Consider the following 26,960-nt stretch of genomic DNA (forward strand, 5'->3'; position numbering starts at 1 on the left):
TCTCTGCCACTCTCAAGATGGCGTCCTGGAAGTGCGTCACCGGGGATGAGCCCCAGAAATCTCGCGTTAGGCGGGGCCAAGTGGTAGGTTCTCGCGAGAGTCACGTCAGTCTCAGCCAGGCGTCGTGTGAACAGCAGCTGGTGCCGAAGGCGGAGGTGGCACCTGAACGGTGAGCGGTTGGGTTGGAGGCCGTGGTGGCAGGCCCGGGAGTCGCCGGGGGCCAAGGAGGTGTAGAGACCAGATTAGGGGACTCGGGAGATATAGCGGGTGGCGTGTGTCGGGGGGTGGTCCCATTTTGGCATCACGGTTGCCGGATCAAGGCTGCCGGAAGTGCGCTTTTTCTTCTCCCCGGGAACCCGAGGGGAAACTGAGGCTCGGAGTGGGGCTCGGAACTGGGGGAAGCGCTGAGGCCGCCGTCTTTTCCTGCGAGCAGAAGATGTCGGACAGCGAAGACAGCAACTTCTCCGAGGAGGAGGACAGCGAGCGCAGCAGTGACGGCGAGGAGGCCGAGGTCTGTGGCTGGGACGCTGGGGGAGGCGTTGCGCTTGGGGACAGGACCAGAGCAGAACGGCCCATGTGGAAGCTTAGCGGGGATCAGAAGCATCTCTGGCCTCTGGGAGCTTCCAGGTTGTCGGGAGAGATAGGGAAGTAGGCAAGCCCAAGTCAAGCAGAGGCTCAGGTGCTGGAGACCCGGGATGTTCCAGGTCCAGTGATTTAACAAGTGATGTGTTTGAAGGACTTGGCATATAGTAAGAACTCACTATTAGTTTTTATATTTAGGTGTGCTCAGTCATTCCAGAAATATACTTCTAGCGTCTACTACATGCTAGACACACTTCTTTACCCTTGGGCTACGCCAGTAAACAAAACAGATTTTTAGAATCTTTCTTTGCTCTGGTGAGGGTAAACAAACGTAACTGAGAAGTAAATCATTTAGTGAGCTAGAAGGCACTCTGGAGAAAAGTAGAGTAGAGAAGGGGAATAGGGAGTGCTGGTTGCACTTTGGGTAGGGTGATCCTGGTGAGTCCGGGAGGGTGACATTTGGAAAAAGATTTGTGAGGTGAGTGAGTGAGTCATGTCATGTGGAAGAAGGGTGTTCCAGTAATGGGGAACTGCAAGTGCAAAGTTGGGAGCATGTCTGTGGTGTTCAGAAAGTAACAAGAAGTTCAGTTTGGCTGGATCAGAGTGAGTGCAACATAGAAGTAACAGGAGCCAGATCTTGTCGAATCTTAAAGGCTGTGGTGAGGAATTTGTCCTTAACTGAGTGAGATGAAGCCATGAGAAGGTTTTGAGCAAAGGAAGCATGTGATCTAATATTTTGAAAGGATCACTTTAGCTTCAACCCAAAGGGGTCTGTTGAATGTCACTGTTTTAGGAACCAAATAAACATTTCCTGGGACATAGCTGATTTCAGATATTATTTTATTAGCTATTAGCCTGTTTTATTTATTTCTCATTTACTCGTTTGTTGAACAGGTAAATGTTTGAGCATCTATTGCTATGTTCCAGACACTTCCTAGGCGTTGGAGAGAGTGGAGCAAGGCAAATTTCTGCCTTCACAGAGTTTACAGTTAGTAGGCAACAATTACAGACAAAGAGATGGCAGTATGATTATAGAAACGTTAACTTATTGCTTAAGTTAGTTGCCAACACTTGTAGAAATTTCATGTAAAAATCAAGCTCTCTTGCTTTTCTGGGACAATGGGAGGAGCCAGCAATCTGAGTGACACCCCAGCCCTTTTCTCAAGAAGTGGCATCCCTTCTTTAAAGTTAGGAATTTTCTCCAGTTCCCGGGATATATTAATTGCCATTTGTCATCATGCAGATTTAAGAAAAGGAAAGATTTCATAAATCTGTGTTCTGGAAAACATCAGGTAGGTGAAGAGTGCCATAGGTTTCCCTTGAGCTGCCCTACTTATTTACGTTTCCTGTCTGCCCTCTGCAGGCATTTGATTGTCAATCCTTGTTGCGTCCTTTGGGGAGTCCTCAGCTTGCCATGGTGGGAATGGGACAAGAGGGAAGATGACACGAAGGGCCTTTACTTGAAGCTGTCTCATTGAGTCCTTGGTCTCTGACTCATGGCTTCAAGACACTTTGCTTGTGGTTAAAGCCTGATGGTAATGAGACCCTTATGAGCTCTCTGTCTTGAGGTGGAGGTAGTTTTATAAGCAGATGGTTACTCCAGGGGATGCTGAGGACGGACTGTGTAAGAGCACGTTCAAACCCTGAGGTAACATAGAGATAGTAGTGAGAGCTATCTCCTCAGAAGATGCGGAGCCAGGTTTGGAAAGAAGACTGCTGGGACTGAGCCAGGGGGATGATGACAAGGTTCCTAGAAGTCAGGCTGTGGTCCTCTTGTAGTGTGAGTTGTTAAAGTAAGGGACGTTGTAGGCTAGTTAGGATTCTGTATTAAGCAAATAGAATTGACCCTTGAACATGATGGATTTGAACTGCTCGGGTCCACTTATATGTGGATTTTTGTTCAATAGTAAATTGTACTGCATGATCCAAGATTGGTTGAATCCTGAGATGCAGAACCGTGGATACGGAGGAACCTTGTATTCGGAGGGCTGGCCATAAGTTATGTGTGGATTTTTGACTACACAGAGGGTTGAAGCCCTTGACTTCCATGTTATTCAAGGGTCAGCCTTATTTTTTTAAAGTCATTTTCTGTTCCCAGCCCCAGGCTGGGTGGTGTGTTAGGGACCCAGCAATGCCTGAGCTAGCATGGGCCTTTCACTTAGGGAGCTAGCTCTCGGTGGTCAGGGCTGTGATGGAGGAAGCCCAGAGAGTTGTGAGCCCAGAGAATGTGCCTGACTTTCCCTGGTGGGGAGAGGGCAGGCGTCACTTCCTGGAAGAGAGGGTATTTTTTTTTTTTTGGATAATTTTATTCTTTTATTAATCTTTGATATATATATGTATTTATTAATAAAATTCAGAGTTGCTATATGGAGAAATAGCTTTGTACCAATATTGTCTTTGTATGTGTTTATCAATAATGTATGAGATTGCCTCATGTGCTCCTTTTCCTTTATTCTCTTGCAGGCAGTAGATGTAGTTATCAGTTGTTTTTAAAATTTCTAGGCAGCCAAAGGACTAACTAGTATCACTTAAATAAAGAAGGCAAATTGTCCCAAAGTAGGAACAATTTACCTTCATTATGGAACATAAAGTCCTCATATGAAGGGGGAAGAATTTCATAGCTAAAAGCTTTGAACTACAGAAGATTTATGAGTAACTATGTATGTTGTTTCCAAGTGGACTCTATAATTAATGTCTAGGGGTTATCTTTGGTATACAATGGATTTTGATTTTTTAAATATTATTAGATAATATACAAAAGAATATATTTAATTGTATGTAAGTTATGAGAAATAATAAAAAGGAGAGGGTATTTTGATTGAAGTATGAACAAGAGGCAGAAGAGAAAGGCTTTTTATGCTGAGGACTGGCATGGATGCTGGACAGTGCTATGAGAGCATGCTGCAAGTGGTTCAGTGTGGCTCAAACCTAGCATTTAGGAGGGGGAGCCCAGCGAGGCGGATGAGAGGGAGAGGCAGAGGGCACAGTGTGCACTCCCAGACCAGGCTGCTAGGGAGCTGGTTCTTTGCCTGAGGGCAGTAGGGAGCCGTGGCTGTGTTTTAAGCAGGGCACCAAATGATCAGATTCGTGTTTTTTTGTTTTGTTTTGGTTTGTTTTGTTTTTGTTTTTTGGCCGCATGGTGCGCGTGTGGGATCTTAGTTCCCTGACCAGGGATTGAACCCATTCCCCCTGCAGAAGTGTGGAGTCTTAACCACTGGACCACCAAGGGAGTCCCCCAGATTCGTGTTTTAGGTCATAGTTTCCCAAGACTGTAGGATGTTTTCCAGGTGGGGAGTAATGAGAAGTGCTTTTAGGTGGAATAAGAATAAGACCTGAAGCCACATTGACTCATTTAGTGAGAAAGTTATTTTCTTTTTAGTTGTACACCCTATCTTTTAATTGGGTCATGGAGAAAGTTTCACTTTAGTGCTACTGTGTCTTGAACACCTTTCTGAAATTTGCTAGTCTCTGTGTTTGGCAGGGAGAACAGGCCTTAGACTTAGCCTGCAGCAGGCAACAATATCATGTTGGGACTTAGTAACATTACTTTTATCTTTATGGTTACTTTCTGTCTATAACTAGCTAACCTTTAAAGAGTTTTAACTTCTGAAACATTTCAAAACAAAAAAGTTTGCCTCAGAAGTAAAAATTTTAGTGAATTTAAAGAAAATATTAGATAAATGGGTTGTACCGATGTGGACATGGCAAAAAGTCATGAAGTTAATGAGCGAAAGGTTGAAGTTTGGGGAACACTGTTTTGTGTGGGTCATTTCCTTTTGTGGTTTGTATGAAAAAGAGGGATTGGAGGCCAAGAGACAAGAAAGGAAGCTGGGGCAAGGATTCAGATTTAGAGGGCAATGTTCTAGCCTAGGCTAGGGGCTGTGCAGATGGGGAATAAGGGACGGATTGAAGAGACGATGCTCAAAAAGCAGAAAGGTCAAGAATTTGGTGCCTGATGGGAGCTAGAGGAGGCAAGCACAGGTCTAGGGGAAGACACAGAGGCCAGTTTGGGGTGTGGTGGTTGTGAAGGGCTCAGAGGACATCTGAGGAAGGTATCCAGGAGGCTGCTGGCACAGGAGGGTCTCTAGTTCTGGAAAAAAGTAGGGGACTGGAGACCGATGGGATGTCATCTACAGAGACAGTAAGTGAGATCGTGGAAGGTAAAATGGCCAGGAAGAGGGTGCATGGAGGGAGAAGGAAAGTGGGCCCTTGGTTGAACCCTGGTGATTGAAGCCAGTATTTGAGAGGTGAGCACAGTAAAGGGAGCCTGCAGAGGAGCAGGCGGAGAGGTTGGAGAAAAGCCAGGAGAGTGCGATGTGGCAGACACCAAGGGAAGAGCGTTTCCCTGCATGAAGAGTGGTCGGTGGTGTGAGAGGTCTTATAGGTAAGGACCAAAGAATGTCCATAGAACAGCTGTGAGAGGCGGTCAGTGGCCTTGGCAGCAGTGTGGACTGGAAACAGACGTGGGAGTCATCACAGAGATGTCCACCACAGCCAAGGGAGTGGATGAGATGGCCCAGGGGAGTTGTAGCATGGAGAGAGACAAGAGCCAAGGACCAAACCTAGTGGAGTGATAACATTTAAAGGCTCGGTGGAGGCTAGCAAGGAGATCTAGTTTGGGGGGTGGGGTCAGCTCCCAGATATTGGTTGGGTGGATGGCGGTGCTGTCACTGAGATAGGATGGCTACCAGGGAGGCCTGGCCAGGGTGGAAGGACATGTATGCAGAGCAGAGGGGGCTGTGATCGTCCAGGCAGAGCTGAGGTCAGATTTAGGGGTGGAGAGCATGGTGTCTGGATTTGGGGGTTTCAGTACACTGGTGCCCCAACCCTACCTGACCCTGCAGGTAGAGGAGGAGCGGCGGAGTGCAGCAGGTAGTGAGAAGGAGGAAGAGCCTGAGGAAGAAGAGGAGGAGGAAGAGGAGGAGGAATATGATGAGGAAGAGGAGGAGGAAGATGATGACCGGCCCCCCAAGAAACCCCGCCACGGCGGCTTCATTCTGGATGAGGCTGGTATGTGACAGGGCTGGCGAGTGCTGAGCAGAGGCTGGACTTCCACCTTCAGTTCTATTTCTCCAATGTACTTTTTAAACATTTTCTTTTGGTAAATGTCAAACACACAATCGTAGGGGAGTTTACGGAGCCCCCGTGTGCCATCACGTAGCATCAGTAGTGAACAGCTCAGTGCTGCCCTGTTTTGCTTATTCCTGCTCACTCCCACCCACCACTGGATGATGTTGAAGCCAATCCCAAATACACAATTTAACCCCAAAATATTTCATATGTATTCCTATAAGATAGATCCTTTTAAAACCCAGTTACAATGCCATTATCCTCCTTTAAAAAACTACTAATCGTGAAAAGCTCAGATGACCTAGACGTAGGCAGCTGGACAGGGTAGTGGAGGCTGACAGATGCAGGTCCCTTCTGGCCTCGCTCTGCTCTTTTCTCCACGTGGCCCTGGGCAAGTTGCTGCCTGTCTGTCTGAGCCTCTTTTCCCCCTTGTACAGGGGGACAGGCAGTTCTGCCGACTTCAGCAGGGATATTTTGGGGATTTGGGGGACTATGCATGTAAAGCACGTCAAGCTGATGGCAGCCCAAAGTATAATGCCCAGCCTGCAGTAGGCCCTCAGAAAACAGGGTTATTATTTATGTTACATAGACCCACAATGTCTCTGCTGTTCTGTAACTGCTTTTCTGTTCAATGCTTGTGGAGGTAGATATAACATAGATAGTTTAGGTTAAATGAGTTAATTCTTGAAAGTTTTCTGAACATTTGGCAAGTACTCTGTAAGTTTTAGCTGCTCTCATCATCATCATCATCACTGTTGAAATATCTGTTTTTTTCCAGTGGCTGCACATTGTTCCATTCTGTGATGTGCTTTATTGAACCAGTCTCTTGTGGGACATTGATGTTGTTTGTAGTTTTCAGTAGTATAAGCAGCATTGCCTTGAGCATCTTCATATAACATTTAGACTCACATATGCAAGTTATTACCTAGATCAGGCATTCTTAATCTTTTTTGTACTGTGACCCCTTTTGGAGTCTGGTGAAACCTATGGAAGTGTGATTCCCTGACCCTTCTCAGAATCATGTTCTGAAATGCATTTAAAAAAATACACAGGATTCCAAAGAAAACAATTATATTGAAATACAGTATCTGAATATTAAGAGAACATTGTGATGTATGTGCTTCTTTTTTAGCACATTGAAATAACAAGATTTAGTGGAGGATCTGTTAAGAATCTAATTTTGAAGTAACACTGATTGTGAGTAATATTTTAAGATATTTATAGCTCTACTGTGCTATGAAAATTATCAGATTTCATGGCTAACACTACTGTGGTTTGTTGCCATTGCGCATAATTGATGTAAATACTAAATTTCACTTAGAGATTAGTGAAAATGAAGATGTAGTATTTTAACTAACACAGACGTGGCAGATTTTTTACATGGTAAATCCCTATAAGTCAAATTGCTGGACAAATGGGATGCATTTTTTTTTTTTTTTTTTTTTTGCGGTACGCGGGTCTCTCACTGTTGTGGCCTCTCCCGTCGTGGAACACAGGCTCCGGACGCGCAGGCTCAGCGGCCATGGCTCACGGGCTCAGCCGCTCTGCAGCATGTGGGATCTTCCCGGACCGGGGCACGAACCCGTGTCCCCTGCGTCGGCAGGCGGACTCTCAACCACTGCGCCACTAGGGAAGCCCGATGCATATGTTTTTAAAGCTTTTTGATATCTTTGGCCAAATGTCAGCTCCTGAAAATGTTGCTACTTGATACTCCCACCATCCATACATGAGAATGCTTGTTTCCCACACGCAGGTAAAGAGAAGCGACTTGAAACACCACCCTTCATTTTCTTGGGACCTTCTTACCTGAGAGGAAACCAGGGAACAGAGGGGCAGGAGATGCTCTAGGTGTTCCTGGTTCTCAGAGAGCTTCGGCCCTTTTCTGAAAGGCTGAAAGGGAGGGAGTCCTTGCTTAGAGAGAAAGTCTTAGACAGCAGATGGGCTCAGATCAAGAGAACGGACAACATGCCATGTGACAAAGATGTGGGCCACTAGGGACACCTACTTGGTGGTGGTGGGAGTGACATTCAGCACTGCCTGTGGCGATGCCCATTAACATCTACCACATCATGACCCTAGATCCAGCAATTCCCTTTTAGGAGATCACCCCACAGGTACATAAGGATACAAGAACAAAGACACTTGCTGCGGTCCTGTTTGCAGTTGCAAATGTTTGGTGATCTAAATGCCCATCGATGATAAGAGCCTGGTATAATGAACTATAGGACAGATAATGAGGCGTGTGCTGCTATGGAAGAACTCCAAGCTACTAGTACTGCTTTAAAAAAGAGGGTGGGACAGAACAGTGTGTTAAAAAGGTGTGTGGAAGGGGACTTCCTTGGTGGCACAGTGGTTAAGAATCCACCTGCCAATGCAGGGGACACGGGTTTGAGTCCCGGTCCGGGAAGATCCCACATGCCGTGGAGCAACTAAGCCCATGCGCCACAACTACTGAGCCTGCGTTCTAGAGCCCGCGAGCCACAACAACTGAGCCCGCGAGCCACAACTACTGAGCCCGCATGCCACAACTCCTGAAGCCTGCGTGCCTAGAGCCCGTGCTCCGCAACAAGAGAAGCCACCGCAGTAAGAAGCACGCAACCACAGTGAAGAGTAGCCCCCGCTCACCACAGCTAGAGAAAGCCCGCGTGCAGCAACAAAGACCCAATGCAGCTATAAATAAATAAATAATAAATAAGTTTATAGGAAAAAAATTGTGTGAAGGGAAAATAGTGGTGGGGGATTTATATGCATTTCTTGTATAAGGTCAGATTACCTCTAGACTAGAAGCTGGTCACACAGTTGCATCTGAGAAAGGGGATTGAAAGGGGTTAGAAATGGGAGGGAGACTCACTGTACACTTACATCCTCTGTACACTTTGGATTTTTTCGTTGTGTGTTGTTTCAGTTTTTAGTGTAATATTCAATACATACAGGAGTATATGTTATGTAGTGGAGAGGTTAAGCGCATGGGCCCTGGAGCCAGACTGCCTCAGGTATCAGCTGAGAGTCTTTAGGCAAGTTAGGTGACCTCTCTGGGTTTCAGAGCCCTTACTGTAAAATGAGAACAATGGTGGTACTTCCCTTAGGGTTGCCAGGATGATTCAATGAGGAATTTGGGAAGTACTCAGAGGAGGGCAGGGCACACAGTACGCTCTCAATAAGGGTTGGCTGTTACAAATGTAAGCGAATAATAATAAAACCAACAAACCACAAATCCTATCTTTAAAAAAACAAACAAATAAAACTATATACCAATTTTCCCTTCCCTTGATAGTTGGGAGGGAACTTTTCTGCTTGCTTATTTTTATCATATTTTTAAAATGGATCTGTGGATGGTAGGGGGAGGGATGACTTCTAGAGTCAGGCGGATCTGCACATTAGACCTGACCCTACTGCTTGAGGCAGTTCTGAGGCTTTGGGTGAGAGCCTCACCTGTCCAAGCCTCAGTGTCCTGACCTGTGAGGTGGGGATTTGTAGTGCCTGTTGCCCAGAGGAGATGTTTCCTGGGAGCTGTTGTCATGAGGTCGTCTTTTCCCTGGATGCCCCCCGATCACCTGGCGTTTCCGTTTCAGATGTGGACGATGAGTATGAGGATGAGGACCAGTGGGAGGATGGAGCAGAGGACATCCTGGAGAAAGGTGTGTGTGGGCCCCACCTCTGGGAGACCACTGGGGGTGTGGCCGAGAGGGCCTTGAGAGCCCACCCCCACCCCCATGCCCGGAGCCACCCCAACCCACACCCTCCTCACCTTGCTTCTTTCTGTCGTTGCCAGAGAGGCCAGCTCCGCACCCTTTTCCTTTTAGGCCCATGAGTTGGGGGGATGGGGGCTGTGGGGAGAGGACTCTGGGCTCCTAGGGCCCCAGTGAATCCCTTCTGGGGGCTGTGGGGGTGGGACAGGCTCTATCCCAAGATACCCCCCACTTCCTGGGCCAGTGCCACCCCTTCCCTGTTATTTTCCGTTCTGTGCGCCTCATACATTTCGGCTTCTCCCCCCACCACCTGGTGCCTGGCCTTTACTTTTGATTTTCAACCTTCTTGTGTCCCTCCCTTCCCCTTCCCCCAACCCATTGGTTGATTTCGCTGCTATAATTTGGCTCATACTTTGTCTGCCCTCGCCCACCACCACCACCACCACTACCACCACCACCACCACCACCACCTCCTCTTCCTCCAAGTAGAAGAGATTGAAGGTAAGAACCTGAAAAGTGTGCTTCCCCGACCCTCCTCCCATATCCTGACATCTCCTCCTTCCTGCCTGTGGCACCCTCCCTCACCCCTGACCCCTCCCCGGCCCCGGGGGCTCTGACTCACGTAGGGTCCAGAGGCAGGGGGTCTGGGGCCAGGTCTCCAGCAGTTGTTGGCCTGGGAAAGCGTGTATGTGTTTATGTGTGCGTGTGAGTGTGAGCATTGCCGGTAGCAGGGTGAAGGGGTTGGGGGGCTGGGATGGAGTTCAGGATGTGCTTAGGCAGTGGCGATGAGATGGGGAACAGCTGGATGTCCCCAACTGCTGGGCCCCATCCCCAAGGAGGACACTGAGAAGCAGGATGTTGAGTAGGCCAGAATAGGAAGGTGAGGGTTAGGGGTTTCCTTAGTGAGGCATCTGTTGCCCCAGGACCCACCTCTGACCCCCTTAACCCGCACCGCTTTCTCCAGGCCCCTGCTTGCTCTTCATCTCCCCTTACTCACCCCATCTGCCCATTTTTTTTGCAGCCTCCAATATCGACAATGTTGTCTTGGATGAAGACCGTTCCGGGGCTCGCCGCCTACAAAACCTCTGGAGGTAAGCAGTGAGGGGAAAGGGAGGTTTGGGGGCAGGTCAGCCCACCCTCCTCTCCTCAACCTTCAATTCTTGTTTACTTTCCCCCTCACACCCCAGGGACCAGCGAGAAGAAGAACTGGGCGAGTATTACATGAAGAAATACGCAAAGTCATCTGTGGGAGAGACGTAAGGGTGTGGGCTGGGCTGATGGGAGGCTGGGAGCAGGTGGTTCCTTTCCGAGAAGGGTCAGGGGTCTGACAGACCCCTTCCTTCCTGACGGCCCTTCTCTCTCCAGGGTATATGGAGGATCCGATGAGCTCTCGGATGACATCACCCAGCAGCAGCTGCTCCCGGGAGTCAAGTAAGGGGGTGGGACAGGAGGGCCGAGGTGGGAATTTTTACTGGGGTGATGTGCCCACATGGCTCACTCCCTGAAATAAATCAGATCACAGTGTCACACAGAGTGGTGGATGGTGGGAAAAGAGGGGAAGGGCAGATTGGCACTGTTCTCCTGTCTGCTTATGGATGGAAGGATGGAGAAGGGAGAGGGTGTGGAGGGAGAGGAAGAAGGATGGGTGTGGTGATTTGTATGTTTCATGATCAGGAGACAGTTTCACTAAAAGGCTTCCTTTTCCTCTCCTGTCAGGGATCCCAATCTGTGGACTGTCAAATGTAAGGTATGTGCTCTGGCCTCATGGCTTGGGGGAGGCAGGGGAATGGGAGAGGCAGCCTCATTGGGGGGAACTCTCCTTCTGTCTTTCCTGGGTCTTCTTGATCTGTCACTCTCTTCCTTCTGTCTGCCTCTACATCCGTCTCTCTCCCCCCACCCTCCTCCTCCCCTCCCCTCTCCCTCCCTCACTCAGTGTCTCCTCCCTGTTTTTCTTGCTGTCCATTACTCTTGCTCTGTAATCTCTCCATCTCTCTTGCTCCTCCCTCTCTCCTACTTTATCTTTTTTTTGGCCACGCCACGTGGCTTGCAGGATCTTAGTTCCTCAACCAGGGATCGAACCCAGGCCCCTGGCAGTGAGAGTGCCAAGTCCAACCACTGGACCGCCAGGGAATTCCCACTGTCTTACTTTATCTTTTTTGCTTGATGATTCTTTCTTTCTTTTTTTCATTGAGGTGTAATTGGCTTACAATATTATGTAAATTTCAGGTGCACAACATAGTGATCCACAATATTTTAAAGATACTCCATTTATAGTTATTAGAAAATATTGGCTATGTCCCCTGTGTTGTACAATATATTCTTAAAGCTTTATTTTATTTTATACATAGTAGTTTGTACCTCTTAATCCCCTACCCTTATCTTGCCCTCCCCTGACTCTGTCTTTCTTGCTGCTGTCTCCTGCCCCCTTTTCTATGTCCTGTTCTCCATCTTGTCGTTTCTCTTAAGTCTGCCTTTCTTCTTCCAGATTGGGGAGGAACGGGCCACAGCCATTTCCTTGATGCGCAAGTTCATTGCATACCAGTTTACAGACACGGTAAGTTGGGTAGGCAAGCAACTTGTGGGTGAGAGACAGGTAAAGCCCAGAGTGAGGGACAGTACAGGTTCAGGGGTACCAGATACCCCTTGCACTGAGCAGCACTGCCTGGTAGGTGAGCTGCTTCAGCTAGAAAATGACCACTTTCTGGATCAAAGTGTTCTTCATGCCTTATAGAGGTACTGTCTTTATTCTCTCTGCATTTCTGGCAGGATTCTCCAGCCTCTGCACCCCTCTGGAAGTCAGCCATCTAGCTCCCTGAGCCTTTTCTGCCTGAGAACGAGTTCTGCCTGTTCACCAACCCTGGTGGGCAGCTGTCACCCTCTTACTGTTTGGTTGCGAGTCCCACCATAGGGCAGTGTGGCTAAGTGCATCACAGAACAGGCCTTTGGGGAGGAGAATTCCTTCCTTCTCTCTTTCACTCAGTTATCAAAATCCACTGAGCCCCTCCTCTGGGCTGGTCCCGGCATTGGGAGATGCTGAGGATACAGCTGTGACCATGCCAGAGCTGGTCCCTGCCCCTTAAGGGCTCATTCACACACAACACACAAAACATGAAGTAATGCCGGCTGCGTGCAAGGCAGCAGATGCTGCATTAAGGGCACAGATTTTTCTTTAGACTCCTTGGTTTTGAATCCTGCCCCTGCTGCTTCCTCACTGTGTGACCTCTATCAAGCCGCTTCCCCTCGTTGCGCCCCTTGCTTGCCCCTCAGCATCGTTAGGATTAAGTATATTTGAATATGTCCAATCCTTAGCCGGGACTTGTTCTGCAGCTTGTGTTCAGTAAGTGTAATTGTTATCATAGGCGTAATTGTTAGTTTTGGAACCAGGACGTGCTGGTTGGTAACTTTCTCACTGAATATGATTTGTGTTAGGCTGAGTGCATAGCTTTTACCTGCCAAAACAGTGGGTGTGTGTCAGTGGGACCAAGTGGACAGTTGCAGGATTTGCAAATCATGATTTTGAATGTGCTCAAACTTCTACCCTATGCCCTGGGCGAGATTCTAGTGACCCCATTTGAGATGGGACTGAAGTGGTACATTTATATCATGAAAGCCAAAATCTCTTCATACCCAAGTCCCATTTTTCAGAAGTAATTATTGTTGGTTTGTGTGTCTTTCCAGACTGTCTTCTCTGCATATTGAAAAATAGGTATTAAAAAAAAATAAAATGGTAGTATATACGTATCATTCTGCAGAGAGCCTTTTGTCAATACCATAGTCATCTTTCCATGACAGTAAACATAAGGTGGTTTCCATTTTTCACTATCACAGCGAATACGGAAACAAACTAGGTGCTTTTTAAAAAATTGAAATATAATTCACGTACTGTATGAAAACATGTTGCTGGATTTGGTCTTCTACTATTTCATTACAGATTTTTGCATCTATATTTATAAGGGATGTTGGTCTGTAGTTTTCTTATGATGTCTCTGTCTGGTTTTGGTATCAGGGTAATAATGGATTCATAGGATTAATTGGGAATGTTCCCCCCTCTTCTATTTTTTGGAAGAATTTGTGAAGGAGTGGTATTAATTTTTTAGATGTTTGGTAGATTTCACCAGTGAAGCCGTCTAATCCTGGGCTTTGGGTGTGTGTGTGTGTCTGTGAGAGAGAGTGTGTGTGTGTGTGTGTGTGTGTGTGTGTGTGTGTGTGTGTTTTGCTTATAAATTCAATATTTTTACCTCTTATAGGTCTATTCACATTTTCTATTTCTTTTTGAGTCAGTTGTAGTAATTTATGTCTTTCTACAAAACATTCATTTCTTTTAGGTTATCTAATTTATTGTCATGCAGTTATTCATAGCATGCCTTAAAATTCTGTAAGTTTGGTTGGTAGTAATGTCCTTTCTTTCATTCCTGATTTTGGTAATTTGAGTTTTTTCTTTTTTTTCTTGGTCAGTCTGGCTAAAGGTTTGTCAAAGTTGTTGATCTTTTCAAAGAACCAACTTTTGGTTTTGATGGTCTTCTCTATTGTTTTTCTAACCTCTGTTTTACTTATTTCCACTCTGATCTTTATTATTTCTTCCTTCTGCTTGCTTTGGGATTAATTTCCTCTTTCTCTTCTAGTTTCTTAAGGTGGAAGGTTAGGTTATTGATTTGAAAAAAAAATTTTTTTCAGTTGGTGTTTACAGCTGTAAATTTATCTCTAAGCACGGCTTTTTCTGTATCCCATAAATTTAGTATGTTGTGTTTTTGTTTTCATCATCTCAAAATATTTTAAAATTTCCCTTACTATTTCTTCTTTGACCCACTGGTTACTTAGAAGTGTGTTCCGCATATTTGTGAACCTTGTAAATTTCCTTTGATTTCTGACTTCATTCTGTGTGGTTGAAGAATATATTATACTTCATATGATTTCAATCCTTTTACATTTGAGACTTGTGTTGTGGCCTAACATATGGTTTATCCTGGAGAGTGTTCAGTGTGCCCCTGAGAATTCCACTGCTGTTTGACAGACTGTTCTAGCTATAGATGTCTGATAGGTCTTGTTGGTTTGTAGAGTTGCTCAAGTGTTCTGTTTTCTTGTTGATCTTTTGTCTAATTGTTCTGTCCATTGTCGAAGGTGGGGTATTGTAGTCGCCAGTTATTATTGGTGAATTACCAATTTCTCTCTTCATTACTGTTGGGTTTTGCTTCCTGTATTTTGAGGCTCTGTTGTTAGGTTCATATATATTTATAATTCTTATATCTTCTTGATGGATTGAACTTTTTATCATTATTAAATGTCCTCTGTCTCTGGTAACAATTTTTGTCTTTAAGTCTGCTCTGCTGTTAGTATAGTCACTCCAGCTCTCTTTGGTTCTAGTTGCTTTTTCCACAGAACATATGTTGGATGTCTTTCTGTGTCACTACATATAGATCCATCTCATTGTTTTTTTTAAGTACTACATTGTATTTCATGGTACAGGCAGACCTCGGAGATACTGGTTCCAGACCCTCACAATAAAGTGAATATCATAGTAAAGCAAGTCACATGAATTTTTTTGTTCCCCACTGCATGCAACACTTACGTTTACACTATACTGTATTCTATTAAGTGTGTCATAGCATTATGTCTAAAAAAAACAATGTACAGACCTTAACTAAAAAGTAATTGCTGTTGGGAAAATGGCACCGATAGACTTGCTCCCTGCAGGGCTGTCACAAATCTTCAGTTGTAAAAAACACAATAGCTACAAAGTGCTATAAAGCCAAAGAGCAGTAAAACGAGTTATGTCTATATGGTTATTCCATAACTTAACAAGTCTTTCTTTGGGGGCATTTAAAAATTTCCAGTCTTGTTTGTTTTCTATGCTAAATGGCTCTGCAGTGAATGTCCCTGTGTGGGGGTCATTGCACAAACGTGTTTCTGTGGGATAAATTCCTAGAAGAGAGACTGCTGAGGTGGCGGTCATTACTGGTACCAGCAGTCGTGTCTCACCGTCTCTTTTCACTGGCTCGGCCCTCCAGCCCCTGCAGATTAAGTCGGTAGTGGCACCAGAGCATGTGAAGGGCTACATCTACGTGGAGGCCTACAAGCAGACCCATGTGAAGCAGGCCATCGAGGGCGTGGGCAACCTGCGGCTTGGCTACTGGAACCAGCAGATGGTGCCCATCAAGGAGATGACAGATGTGCTCAAAGTGGTGAAGGAGGTGGCCAACCTGAAACCAAAATCCTGGGTCCGCCTCAAGCGGGGCATCTATAAGGACGACATCGCTCAGGTGTCTGGGGCTGGGCTGGGCTGGGGTGGCCGAGGAGGCCAGGGCTCTCTGTTCTGTCCTCCCCTCCTTTCTCTTTGTCCTTTCCAGCCCCCTGACTAGTGCAGAGAGCAGAACCCCACAAGGATCAGGTGAAGCAGAGTCTGGACTTTGTTGTGAGCACACAGGAAAGGGATAACCATCTTCTGTGCATGTTCTATGCGTGTTGAGTAAAGATCTGAAGGTGGTGAGGGAGTGAGCCACGCGGAGTTCTCGGGGAAGGGATGTGGCAGAAGGCAGCCCATGAGCTAGGACCGTCACTGGCCGAAGCAGAGTGAATGAGGGTGAGAGTGGCAGGAGATGAGTTCAGGAAGGCAACGGGGCCTGTGACTCATCCTAGAGCTTTGGCTTTTACTGGAGTCAGATGGGAGGGTTCTAAGGGATACAGTGTGGCTTGGATTTTGATAGGATTACGCTGCTGACTGCATTGGGACTAGACCACTGGTTCTCAAGCAGGGGTACCCCCAGGGGACCTTGCACAATGAATGGAGACATTTCTGGTTGTTTCACCTGGGGAGGGAGTTGAGTCTGATATCTAGGGGCTAGAAGCCAGGGGTGCTGCTAACATCCGTCAAGGCGCGGGACGGCCACCACGACAAAGGCTTACCCAGATGAGAAACCCTGCAATAGACTGGATGGGCCACGGGAGCAGGGAGACCAGTGAGGAGACTGCTGCCACAGCCTAGGTGGCAGGTGATGGTAGGACAGGACTGAGGCTGCAGTAGTAGAGGAGGGGGGAGAGGTCAGAATATTTGAAGGCAGAGCTGACAGTTTTGCTACCAGGTTGGATATGGGTGTAAGAGAAAAAGAGTGAAGAATGCCTCCCACGTTGTGTGCCTGAGAAGAAGGAAGGATGGAGAGGGACAAGATGGGGAGAGGAGTGGGTTTGGGGCAATCAGGAGGTTAGTTGCAGTTACGCTGGGTGTGCGGGACCTTCTAGACATCCAGGTGGAGATGTCAGGATGGTAGTGGATACTCAGTTTCAGAATGGAGGGAAGACAGGCTAGAGAGTGAATTTGGGGGACTTGTCAGCAGTTTCATTTCTTCCCCATCACCCTCTGTCCCTTGCCCTTCCTGGCATCTCCTTTCCCTTTCTGTGTCCGGGGTCAGGAGGGGAGGGCTGGGCCCCTGCTGACCACCTGTCTGGCCTTCTCAGGTGGATTACGTGGAGCCCAGCCAAAACACCATCTCCCTAAAGATGATCCCACGCATCGACTACGACCGCATCAAGGCCCGAATGAGCTTGGTATCGTGGGGATGTGCTGCCAGTGGGGAGAGGGGGTGCTTGATACCCCTGCTGGTGGCCAAGCCCTCGTCCCTCACCCTTCCTACTCATGCCCCTTTTCCTACACAGAAAGACTGGTTTGCCAAAAGGAAGAAGTTTAAGCGGCCTCCACAGAGGCTATTTGATGCAGAAAAGATCAGGTGAGTGTCCTTGGGCTGGGCCAGGCCGGGTGCCCAGAGCTGTGGTGTAGGATATGCCTTTGCAGGTTCCCCCACAGGGCTGGGCTCCCGGAGCCATCCGTGGTTTGTGAGTGGTTAACTTGGCAGTATAGCCTTAGCCATGTTATTTAACATCCTTGTGCCTTGGTTTCCTCTGCTGCAAAGATTATAATAGTAACCCCCACTTCCTAGGATTGTATTGAGACTCAAATGATTTAATATGTGTGTGTGCCCAGAACAACACTTGACACCTAGTAGGTGTGATTAATGGTGTCACATATTGCAATGAGATTTATCGACACATCAGGCTTTATAAAGTCTCTCACCCTCATCTCCTGATGCCTGGACACCTCAGTTGTGGGTACAGAGCCCCTTCCACTCAGGGTGTCTCCCTCCCCCTCCCCGCTGGATAGAGCATTGGAGCAGTCCAGGGTTTCCAGTGTTCCAGGGCTGCCGGGGGCTCCAGCGGGAGGGCAGGAGAGGAGGAGTTGGAGAAACAAGAGCCAGTGACACTTTTCCTCTGGTCCTGTTCCGGAAACACATCATGAGCAGCCAGTTTTTCATTCTCTTAAAGGCTGGACTGTAGAATGAGCCTTTTGATTTGCCAGCCTGGGCTAATACCTCCAGGCCAGGCCAGATTAATACTTCACATGCCTGAATCGGACTCATTTACACCAGTGGTCTCCACTCATCTGGACATCCCCTGCTGAGCACAAACTAGAGTGACCCTTCCCTGCCCCCCAGTAGCCGGTCTGACGCAGTGCCCAGACATGCGCAGCTGAGCAGTCTCGCCTCTTGCCAAATGTAGCGTGGGAATGAGAAGATGATTGAGCAGTTGGCGGGAGGAGCTCAGCCTGCTCCCTAGCGCTCCGTTTTTGAGAGCGGGGCAGGCTTTCCCTCCCCACTCTAGAAGCATGGGCAGGAACTAAGGTCCCCTGTCCCACATGCAGGGCCATTAGAGCTAAGCACAGGCTTGGGAGTCCCACCGCCCTGCATTTGAATCTTGACTCTCAGACTCAAGGGCTCGGCCATGTTGGCCATGTGGTGTGCCCTCCCTGAGCCTCCTTCTCTCATTTCCCTGGAAACAAGGCTCATATTACTGATGTCATGGGCTTTGGGGAGGAGTCGGTGAGGTCATATGTGTCCGTGAGTGTTAACTGTTAGCAGTGTCTGATACTTTGTCTAGCTAGTACTCACTGAGTGCCTGCTGTGTGCCAGGCCCTGTTATAGGGGAAATAGTGAATAAAAGATGCTAAGTCCCCCCCTTCTGGAGCTGCCATTCTAGTTAGGAAGATGGGTCAAACTTGCTGTAGTGGAAAATAAAGCAGGGACGGGGGGCAGCAGGGTGCAAGAAGGTGGGTGCTATGCGCCCTTCTGTTGAGGCGGGGCCTTCGGGCTTTGTGAGAGGTCACTCTCGCCAAGGGGTGTGTGTTTTGGGGGGGGATGGCTCAGGCATCCTGTGCCCTTTTCCCCCTTTGCCAGCAGAGGAGACTGAGGTACAGCAAGATTCTCCTCTTAACCTCCACTTCCAATGTTCTCTCCCCCACAAACTCCCAGGTCCCTGGGGGGTGATGTTGCCTCTGATGGTGACTTCCTCATCTTCGAGGGGAACCGTTACAGCCGGAAGGGCTTTCTGTTCAAGAGCTTTGCCATGTCTGCTGTGGTGAGGGTCCCAGAGGGGGTCGTGCTAATGGCGGTGGGAAGCGGGGAGGCCAAGCTTTCTCCCTCCTGCAGTCCAGGCCCCAGAACAGTGGGTTATCTGGGCTTGTCTTGGATCCTCAAGTTAGGAGTATCCCCAGGGGATTAATCTCACCATGTCTCCCGTCCGCTCAGCCGGGCTGTGACACTGACTTTCATCCACTTCCTTCTCTTCCTCTTGTCTCTTGGGGCTCAGATCACGGAGGGTGTGAAGCCCACACTCTCTGAGCTGGAGAAATTTGAGGACCAGCCAGAGGGCATCGACCTCGAGGTGGTGACTGAAAGCACAGGTATTTGGTCCTGGTCAGTAACCCAGGCCAAGGAGGGGGCGGCCCATGGTGAGCAGCCCTCAAGTTAGCCCTGTGCCTGCCCCCACAGGGAAGGAGCGGGAACACAACTTCCAACCTGGGGACAACGTGGAGGTGTGTGAGGGTGAGCTCATCAACCTGCAGGGCAAGATCCTCAGCGTGGATGGCAACAAGATCACCATAATGCCCAAGCACGAGGACCTCAAGGTGGGTACCATGCTGCCCGTGTGTACGTGGTGGGTTGAGGGCATGACGAAACCATGGAGTAATCTTGAGGTCACTGGTTTTAGTTTGCTTAGGGGTGGTTGTGTCTGAGGCTTGTCTAGGCCCAGCATGGTGTGTCTGGGGTGAGGCTGTCTCCAGGTGGGTCTGAGGAGGTGTCTAGTCTGGTGTCATATGTCTTGGGGACAGGCTGTCTCTGTGCGGGGTAAAGGGTTGTCCAGGCTGATATCCTGAGTCTCCGGGGCAGGCTGAGGTTGGTCCAGGTGGCCTGGGGTAGTCTGTGGTTGGGGGTGAGCCTGGAGTGGGTTTTGGCCAGGGTCTTTCTGAGACCACGAGTGGAATCTGAAGATGGGGAGACAGATGGGTTGTGGTGACTTCCCCTGACTTGCTTGTTGTCCTCACACCCGATCCCTAGGACATGCTGGAGTTCCCGGCCCAGGAACTTCGGAAGTACTTCAAGATGGGGGACCACGTGAAGGTGATTGCCGGCCGGTTCGAGGGCGACACAGGCCTCATTGTGCGGGTGGAGGAGAACTTCGTCATCCTCTTCTCGGACCTCACCATGCACGAGGTAGCTAGTGGAGGGCTGGGAGTGGGGTGAATGTGCCAGGAGGAGACCGAGGCCGATGAGCCACGTGGACCCTGCTTCACCCTTTCCCGTCTCCCACAGCTGAAGGTGCTCCCCCGGGACCTGCAGCTCTGCTCGGAGACGGCATCAGGTGTGGATGTCGGGGGCCAGCATGAATGGGGGGAGCTGGTGCAGCTGGACCCCCAGACCGTGGGTGTCATCGTGCGACTGGAGCGGGAGACCTTCCAGGTGTGTGTGCTGCACGCAGAGGCAGGCTTACTCTAGGGGCTTCCTCTCCCTCCAGCTCCTCATCCTGGGAGGTGGCCGCACATGGTGGCTAAGATCCCAGACTGCTCAGGGTTGCAGACCTGGCTCTGTCACCCATGGCCAGCTGTGTGATATCAGGCAAGTGCGTGTCATTTACCCTCTCGGTGCCTCAGTATCACACCCTGTAAAAAGAAGATAGCAGCAGCATATACTTCGTTAGTTGTGACTGAATCCGTGACATCAGATACGTACCCAGGCATTCGGTGCTTTCTCAAGGGCTGGGTACTGCTGGTGCCTTCCTCCCCTTCACCGTGCATGTGGGAGCCACAGAGCGTAAATGCTTAGGACCCTGGGCTCTGGATTCACATCTCAGCTCTGTTGCTCTGTGCTGTATGACCCTGGGCTAGTAACTTGCCCTCTCTGGGCCTGAGATTTCCCCTCTATAAAATGGGAATTGTGACAGCATCCATCTCAGAGGGAAATTTTGAGGCCTCAGTGAAATCTTGTGTGAAGAATTTAGCATGGGTCTGGCACAGAGTGATGGGTAGACATTAGCTGTTATGTTAACATCTATTCCTCTGCTCATCTCTCAGGTCCCTGATGCTCAGTTGGAATGGAGGCTCCTCCCAGAGGGTGTTTTGGAATATGACTGGGGACATTTTCGGTTGACCCAGTGCCTGGGGGGTGGTTCTCTGACATTACCTGCCCCAGAGTCAGGGAGTCTAGACGTCCTGCAGAGCTTGGGACAGTCTCCTACAGGAATAATCATCCCACTGTAGGGAAGCCCTGCTCCACCTCACCCCTTTCTACTCTCATCCCCTCAGTATCCCCTCCCCTCCCTCCGTAGGTGCTGAACATGTATGGGAAGGTGGTGACTGTCAGGCACCAGGCTGTGACCCGGAAGAAGGACAACCGCTTTGCCGTGGCCCTGGACTCAGAACAGAACAACATCCATGTGAAAGACATTGTCAAGGTCATTGATGGCCCCCACTCAGTGAGTATAAGCTCCTGCCTGTCTGTCACATCTGAAAGAGTTGGGGTGGGGCATGGCCACGAGAGTGACTGTCCTTCCCCATCCAGGGCCGGGAGGGCGAGATTCGCCATCTCTTCCGCAGCTTCGCCTTCCTGCATTGCAAGAAACTGGTAGAGAACGGGGGCATGTTTGTCTGCAAGACCCGCCATCTGGTGCTGGCAGGGGGCTCGAAGGTGAGACAGGCATGGTGGCACCCTGTCTGTTGGCCACCTGACTCGGCTCTCTGACCTACCCTGGCCCCAGGAGTGACAAGAATGGGCTTGTGGAGGATTAGGAGGGCAAGTGTCAGTGTCAGATCCTTGGCAAAGTATGGAAAAAAAGGGTTATTGGGATATTGAGCTATTTACCAAATAATTTGTTCATTCAGTTTTATTGTGCACCTGTTAGGTGCTCGACACTGGGGGTACGGCAGTGAACAAGACAGAAAAATCTCTGCCTTTCTAGTGCTGCTGCTCTGGAGATGAACAGATAAATAAATACATGCATAATACAATTGGGACTGATGGCAAGCACTATGAAGAAAAATAAAACGGGATAAGGAGACAGAGAATGATGGGCGCTGCTGCAGGTGGCATTTGAGCAGAGACCTGAAGGAAGGGTCAGAGAGCCACCTGAATGTCTCAGGGGAAAGCAGAGTTCCTGAGGTGGGATTTGTAGGGAAGTTGTACAGAACCAGGTATCAGAAAGGAAATCAAACCTGGGATCTGGGGAGCTGGGACCAGGAGATGGTTTTCTCAGGCCCTGCAGGTGGAATGCTGAATTCCCATGGCTTGCAGTTTCTGTGTCACTGGGGGTTTAAATTCCTGACTACCACATTTTAATCTCCTTGCCCAAGGGAGGCCTGGGCCTCTTGATTGACAGGCCCACAATGGCATAGGGGTGACTGTTTTCCCAAAGGGAAATAGAGGCATTGTGACCAGAAGGAGGGAGGCAAGGCTGCTGGGCAGGTTCAATCAGGAACTGTTCCCAAATGGCAGCAGGCAGTGTGGTGCAGGGGCTGGGAGCCTGTCATCCAGGCCCTGCCTTCCTGTTCACTTCTTGCCCTTTCCCCAGCCGCGAGATGTGACCAACTTCACAGTAGGTGGCTTTGCCCCTATGAGCCCCCGGATCAGCAGCCCCATGCACCCCAGTGCTGGAGGTGAGGGGAATTTGGGGTGGGGATATGTCTGGGGGGTGGAAGAGAGAGGCTGTTCAGCCCACACTCACTGAGTGTCTGCTCTGGGCTGGCCCGACCATGATGGGGCTCACAGCCCAGGGAAGACCCGACCCCCTACCACAGTGCAGCTCAGGGTGGCTAGGGCTGTGATGGGAAAGCCCAGGGCTCTGGTGGTGGGCCCCCAGAGGAGCCTCCTAACCCAAGAGTGGAGGGAGTCAGGTGAAGAGGGGGCTGGAGGGTACCCTGACTGTGGGCACAGCACATGAGAGGATGGCCCCAGGGACTGGTGACAGTCTTCTTCCCCAGGTCAGCGTGGTGGCTTTGGCAGCCCGGGTGGTGGCAGCGGCGGCATGAGCAGGGGCCGGGGGCGGAGAGACAACGAGCTCATCGGCCAGACTGTGCGCATCTCCCAGGGGCCTTACAAAGGTGACCTGCAAGACTGTGTGGAGGCCTGGGGAGGGGCACGGTGAAGGAGAGCCCACCCAGCCTGACCTCCTGCCTCCCCACCAGGCTACATTGGCGTGGTAAAAGATGCCACGGAGTCCACAGCCCGTGTGGAGCTGCACTCCACCTGCCAGACCATCTCAGTGGACCGTCAGCGCCTCACCACAGTGTACGGGCCAGGGCAGGGCTGGGAGGGAGGTTGTTGGGTGGTGCAAGAGCCCTACTCACCCCACTTGTTCTCTGTGTCTACAGGGGCTCACGGCGCCCGGGCGGCATGACCTCGACCTATGGGCGGACACCCATGTATGGCTCCCAGACGCCCATGTACGGCTCTGGCTCCCGCACGCCCATGTACGGCTCTCAGACGCCTCTCCAGGATGGTGAGCACTCCCACGGGACGGGGATGAGGGGCAATGTGGGGGGATCTGGAGCCAGGACAGAACTGATGGACACACATCTCTCCCGTTCCAGGTAGTCGCACCCCGCATTATGGCTCTCAGACGCCCCTGCATGATGGCAGCCGCACTCCTGCCCAGAGTGGGGCCTGGGACCCCAACAATCCTAACACACCGTCACGGTGAGGGCCAGGAGCTTGGGGGCTGGGGCGGGGTTCCCTGAGCCACTGGGTGTGTGTGCCCATGTGCGTGAATGGTTCTGCTGTGTTTCTGTGTGATGGACCGGTCTGTGTGGTCCACCCTGTGTTCTCTGCTCAGCCCCAGGCTGGTTATGTGAAGGGGTAGGCAAGGCTGGGGCTGGGGGCAAAGTAATCTTTCCAGCTCCCATCGTAGTAGCATGCTGTGGTCAAGACCTGGGCTTGGAGACAAATTGTGTGATCTTGGTCATGTGACTTTGGGCAACCTCATCTCTATTTCCCAAGTCTCCTCACCTGTGAAATGGAGGCCTCTGGGTGGGGCTGTTTGTGAGGATGAAGTTGCCTTGGTTTTGCCTGGTGTTCAGCGCTGTTCTGGAAGCATTTGCTATATTATTGCGATCACCACAGTCATTCTCAACAGACGTCTCTCCCCAACAGGGCTGAGGAAGAATATGAGTACGCGTTCGATGATGAGCCTACACCATCCCCACAGGCCTATGGGGGCACCCCCAATCCCCAAACACCTGGCTACCCAGACCCCTCGTCCCCGCAGGTCAACCCACAGTACAACCCGCAGACGCCAGGGACGCCAGCCATGTGAGTCCACTGGGGCTAGGCCTTATCAACCGCTGTCCAAACCCTCCCCACTGCCACCACCTCCTTCTCTCCCCTTCTAATGCCCCCAGCTAATGCCCCCCACCTCTCCTTGTCTCTGCAGGTACAACACAGACCAGTTCTCCCCCTATGCAGCCCCCTCCCCGCAAGGCTCCTACCAGCCCAGCCCCAGCCCCCAGAGCTACCACCAGGTGGCGCCAAGCCCAGCAGGCTACCAGAACACCCACTCCCCAGCCAGCTACCACCCCACCCCCTCGCCCATGGCCTATCAGGTACTGCTCACTTGGCACGCCCTTGAGGGTGGTGGGCTAGGATGGGCCTTGGGCCTATAGGGACAACCAGGCCAAATAACCTGTTCCCAATGACCCCATCCCTTTTTCCCTACAGGCCAGCCCCAGCCCAAGCCCTGTTGGCTATAGTCCGATGACACCTGGAGCTCCCTCCCCTGGTGGCTACAACCCACACACACCGGGCTCAGGCATTGAGCAGAACTCCAGCGACTGGGTGACCACTGACATCCAGGTGAAGGTGCGGGACACCTACCTGGATACACAAGTGGTGGGGCAGACAGGCGTCATCCGCAGTGTCACGGTAAGCGCCCAGGCTGGTGGGTGGGCGGGCATCCCTTCCTTCGGGGTCCCCAGTCTCTCTGGTTACTGTTTTCTGTTTTCTTTTTAACTGTCTATCCCCATTTTCCAGTACTCATTTATAGCTGGAAAAACAGATGTGGAAAGGTTTGGCATGTAAGCTCTACAGGCCAGGGACTTCTGCCTTTTGTGCTCATGGCTGGGCCCCCAGCGGCCTGGGACAGTGACTGGCACCCAGGAGTGTGGTTACTTTTTGACATACTCTTCTAAGATCAGTTCAGTAACATGGACTAAGTGCTCCTCTGTGCCAGGCTTCGGCTTAGCGCCAGGCACCCACGCCCCCCGGGCGTTCCCAGCTCCAGCTCTGCTGGCCTCTCTCCATTCTTCTCAGTCACTGAATTCTCAGCAGCCTCAGAGCCTTTGCTTATTACTTTCCTCTGTCTAGAACTCTCTTCCTGCCATTCTTTGTCTAGTTAACTCCTACTCGTCCTTCAAGAAAGCACTTGGGCTGTCTCAGATCTGTCTCTTACGGGTCCATGTAATTCTTTTTCATGTTATCTACCTGTTTAAAAGCTTAAAGTTTACCCTGGTGTGGTTCTTTGATTACCAAGCCTATATTTTCTTCCCAAGTAGCCCCAGTTCCTAGATGAGGGACTGACACCTTGTTGGCCCCTCAGTAAATATTAATTGAATTAATTAAACACCAGAGAGGAAGACAGCTCCAGGCCCTACCCTCACAGATTTCACATTCCAGTGGGGGAGACAGACACGTCTCCAGACAGTGACAGCCCAAGTGGCCAGAGCTGGGATATAGGAATCCCAGAGGGCAAGGGGAGCTATGTGAACCCAGGGAGGCACCTTATCCAACTTTGGAAGGGATCAGGGATGGCTTCCGGCAGAAGGTGACATCTGCGCTGAGACCTGAAGAATGAACATGAGTAAGCCGAGAGAAATGGCTGGGGAAGGGGTTGAGTGTGTTCTAGATAGAGTGCACGTGCAAAGGCCTGGAGGTGAGGGAAAGCCTGGCACAAATTGGGGGGTTGAAGTCTCTTCATTGTGGCTGGAACATAAAGATTCAAGGGGGAAGGTGAGTGATGAGGCCAGAAGAGTGGCTGGAGCTGGTCACATGCCAGCCTGGGGAACTTGGATTGTGTCCTGAGGGCACTGGTAGGTGGTGGAGGAATCTAAGCAGGGGAGTGGTGGGATCAGATCCGTGGTTTGGAATCAATTCACTATGTTGCTCTGTCATAGTTGGATCGGGGCTGGGAGCCCAGAGGGAGGTCAGGCTGTACTACAGGGCTGTGGGGAGGAGAGGAAAGAGGGAGGTGGGAGAGACCCTCAGGAGGCTGAATGGACAGGCCTCAGAGCTGGAGGTTGTTGGTGAAGTTGCTGACTAAGACGAGGTCTAGAGCTCTGGCTGGTGCCGGGGACCATTGGGCCATCCTTGAGACGGAGACCCAGGATGAGAAGCGAGTGTGGGGAAGAAACTGAGGCCAGTTTGGGACACGATGAGTCAAGAGCCTGAGAAACAGTCTCCCTTTTGGCCTAAGTTAGCTTCATGCTGGAGCTTCCCTTGCTGATCTGATCACCCTGCCCCCATACACCACAGACCCCAGGCCTTGGAACCAGGCCCAGCCTTCACCTTTCGTGCCCCTGTGTCACTTTGGGAAAGTGACTTCTTAGAATAAGCCCTGATCCTATGTCCCTTGGGGGGGGGGGGCGGTATCAGTCCTGTGTTGGGAGCAGGCCAGGCTGACCAGGCTGTCCCCACCCCCAGGGAGGCATGTGCTCCGTATACCTGAAGGACAGCGAGAAGGTTGTCAGCATCTCCAGTGAGCACCTGGAGCCCATCACCCCGACCAAGAACAACAAGGTAAGGGAGGACAAAGGGATGTGGGGGCATTGGGCTGCTGCCAAGGACCGTGACCCCATGTGTCGTGTTGTCCCCGCCCCCCCCCCCAGGTGAAGGTGATCCTGGGTGAGGATCGGGAAGCCACAGGTGTCCTGCTGAGCATTGATGGCGAGGATGGCATAGTCCGCATGGACCTTGATGAACAGCTCAAGATCCTCAACCTCCGCTTCCTGGGGAAGCTCCTGGAGGCCTGAGGCAGGCAGGGTGGACTTTGGCAGATGAATCTGGTAGATGGAGAGTGTCCCTCCTTCCTTTCCTGGCCCTTGGCTCTGACACAGGATCTGGGCCCTGGAGCAGGGCTAGCCGGGTTGATCAGGATTTCTTTTATTTTCCTTTCTGGGTTCCTGTCTCCCTCCCTGATATTCATGGGAATCAGAGTAGAGTCGACAGGGACAGTCCCCACCTTCCCCAGCTTTCTTTTGTGTTACGGTCTTTCAATAAAAAGCTGTTTGGTCAAAAGTCGTGTGTGTGTGTGTGTGTG

General features: G+C 50.3%; 1 protein-coding gene across 3 annotated transcripts; it reads left to right on the top strand.

The window, feature by feature from the left end:
* The first annotated feature begins 77 nt into the window (after positions 1–77).
* SUPT5H (SPT5 homolog, DSIF elongation factor subunit) lies at positions 78–26,938 on the top strand. 3 transcript variants are annotated; one of them, XM_033845425.2, is made up of 30 exons: positions 78–169; positions 434–511; positions 5,427–5,592; positions 9,225–9,290; positions 9,831–9,842; positions 10,363–10,432; positions 10,529–10,597; positions 10,707–10,772; positions 11,058–11,088; positions 11,827–11,895; positions 15,347–15,598; positions 16,791–16,880; positions 16,989–17,059; positions 18,635–18,740; positions 18,972–19,065; positions 19,154–19,290; positions 19,721–19,876; positions 19,976–20,122; positions 20,988–21,134; positions 21,221–21,346; positions 22,227–22,311; positions 22,636–22,755; positions 22,840–22,942; positions 23,026–23,153; positions 23,245–23,350; positions 23,804–23,962; positions 24,084–24,252; positions 24,368–24,571; positions 26,345–26,440; positions 26,530–26,938. In XM_033845425.2, exons 2-30 carry the CDS (start codon positions 437–439, stop codon positions 26,671–26,673), a joined length of 3,264 nt encoding a protein of 1,087 aa, XP_033701316.1. In that variant the 5' UTR covers positions 78–169; positions 434–436; the 3' UTR covers positions 26,674–26,938. The 3 variants fall into 3 exon arrangements, with proteins under 3 accessions (XP_033701316.1, XP_033701317.1, XP_033701318.1); XM_033845427.2 differs by lacking the exons at positions 78–169; positions 434–511 and adding an exon at positions 525–4,723; XM_033845426.2 differs by lacking the exons at positions 78–169; positions 9,831–9,842 and having other exon boundaries at positions 198–511.
* Positions 26,939–26,960: the final 22 nt, after the last annotated feature.

The sequence above is a fragment of the Tursiops truncatus genome, chromosome 19 (genome assembly GCF_011762595.2).
Source record: "Tursiops truncatus isolate mTurTru1 chromosome 19, mTurTru1.mat.Y, whole genome shotgun sequence".
Lineage (NCBI taxonomy): Eukaryota > Metazoa > Chordata > Mammalia > Artiodactyla > Delphinidae > Tursiops > Tursiops truncatus.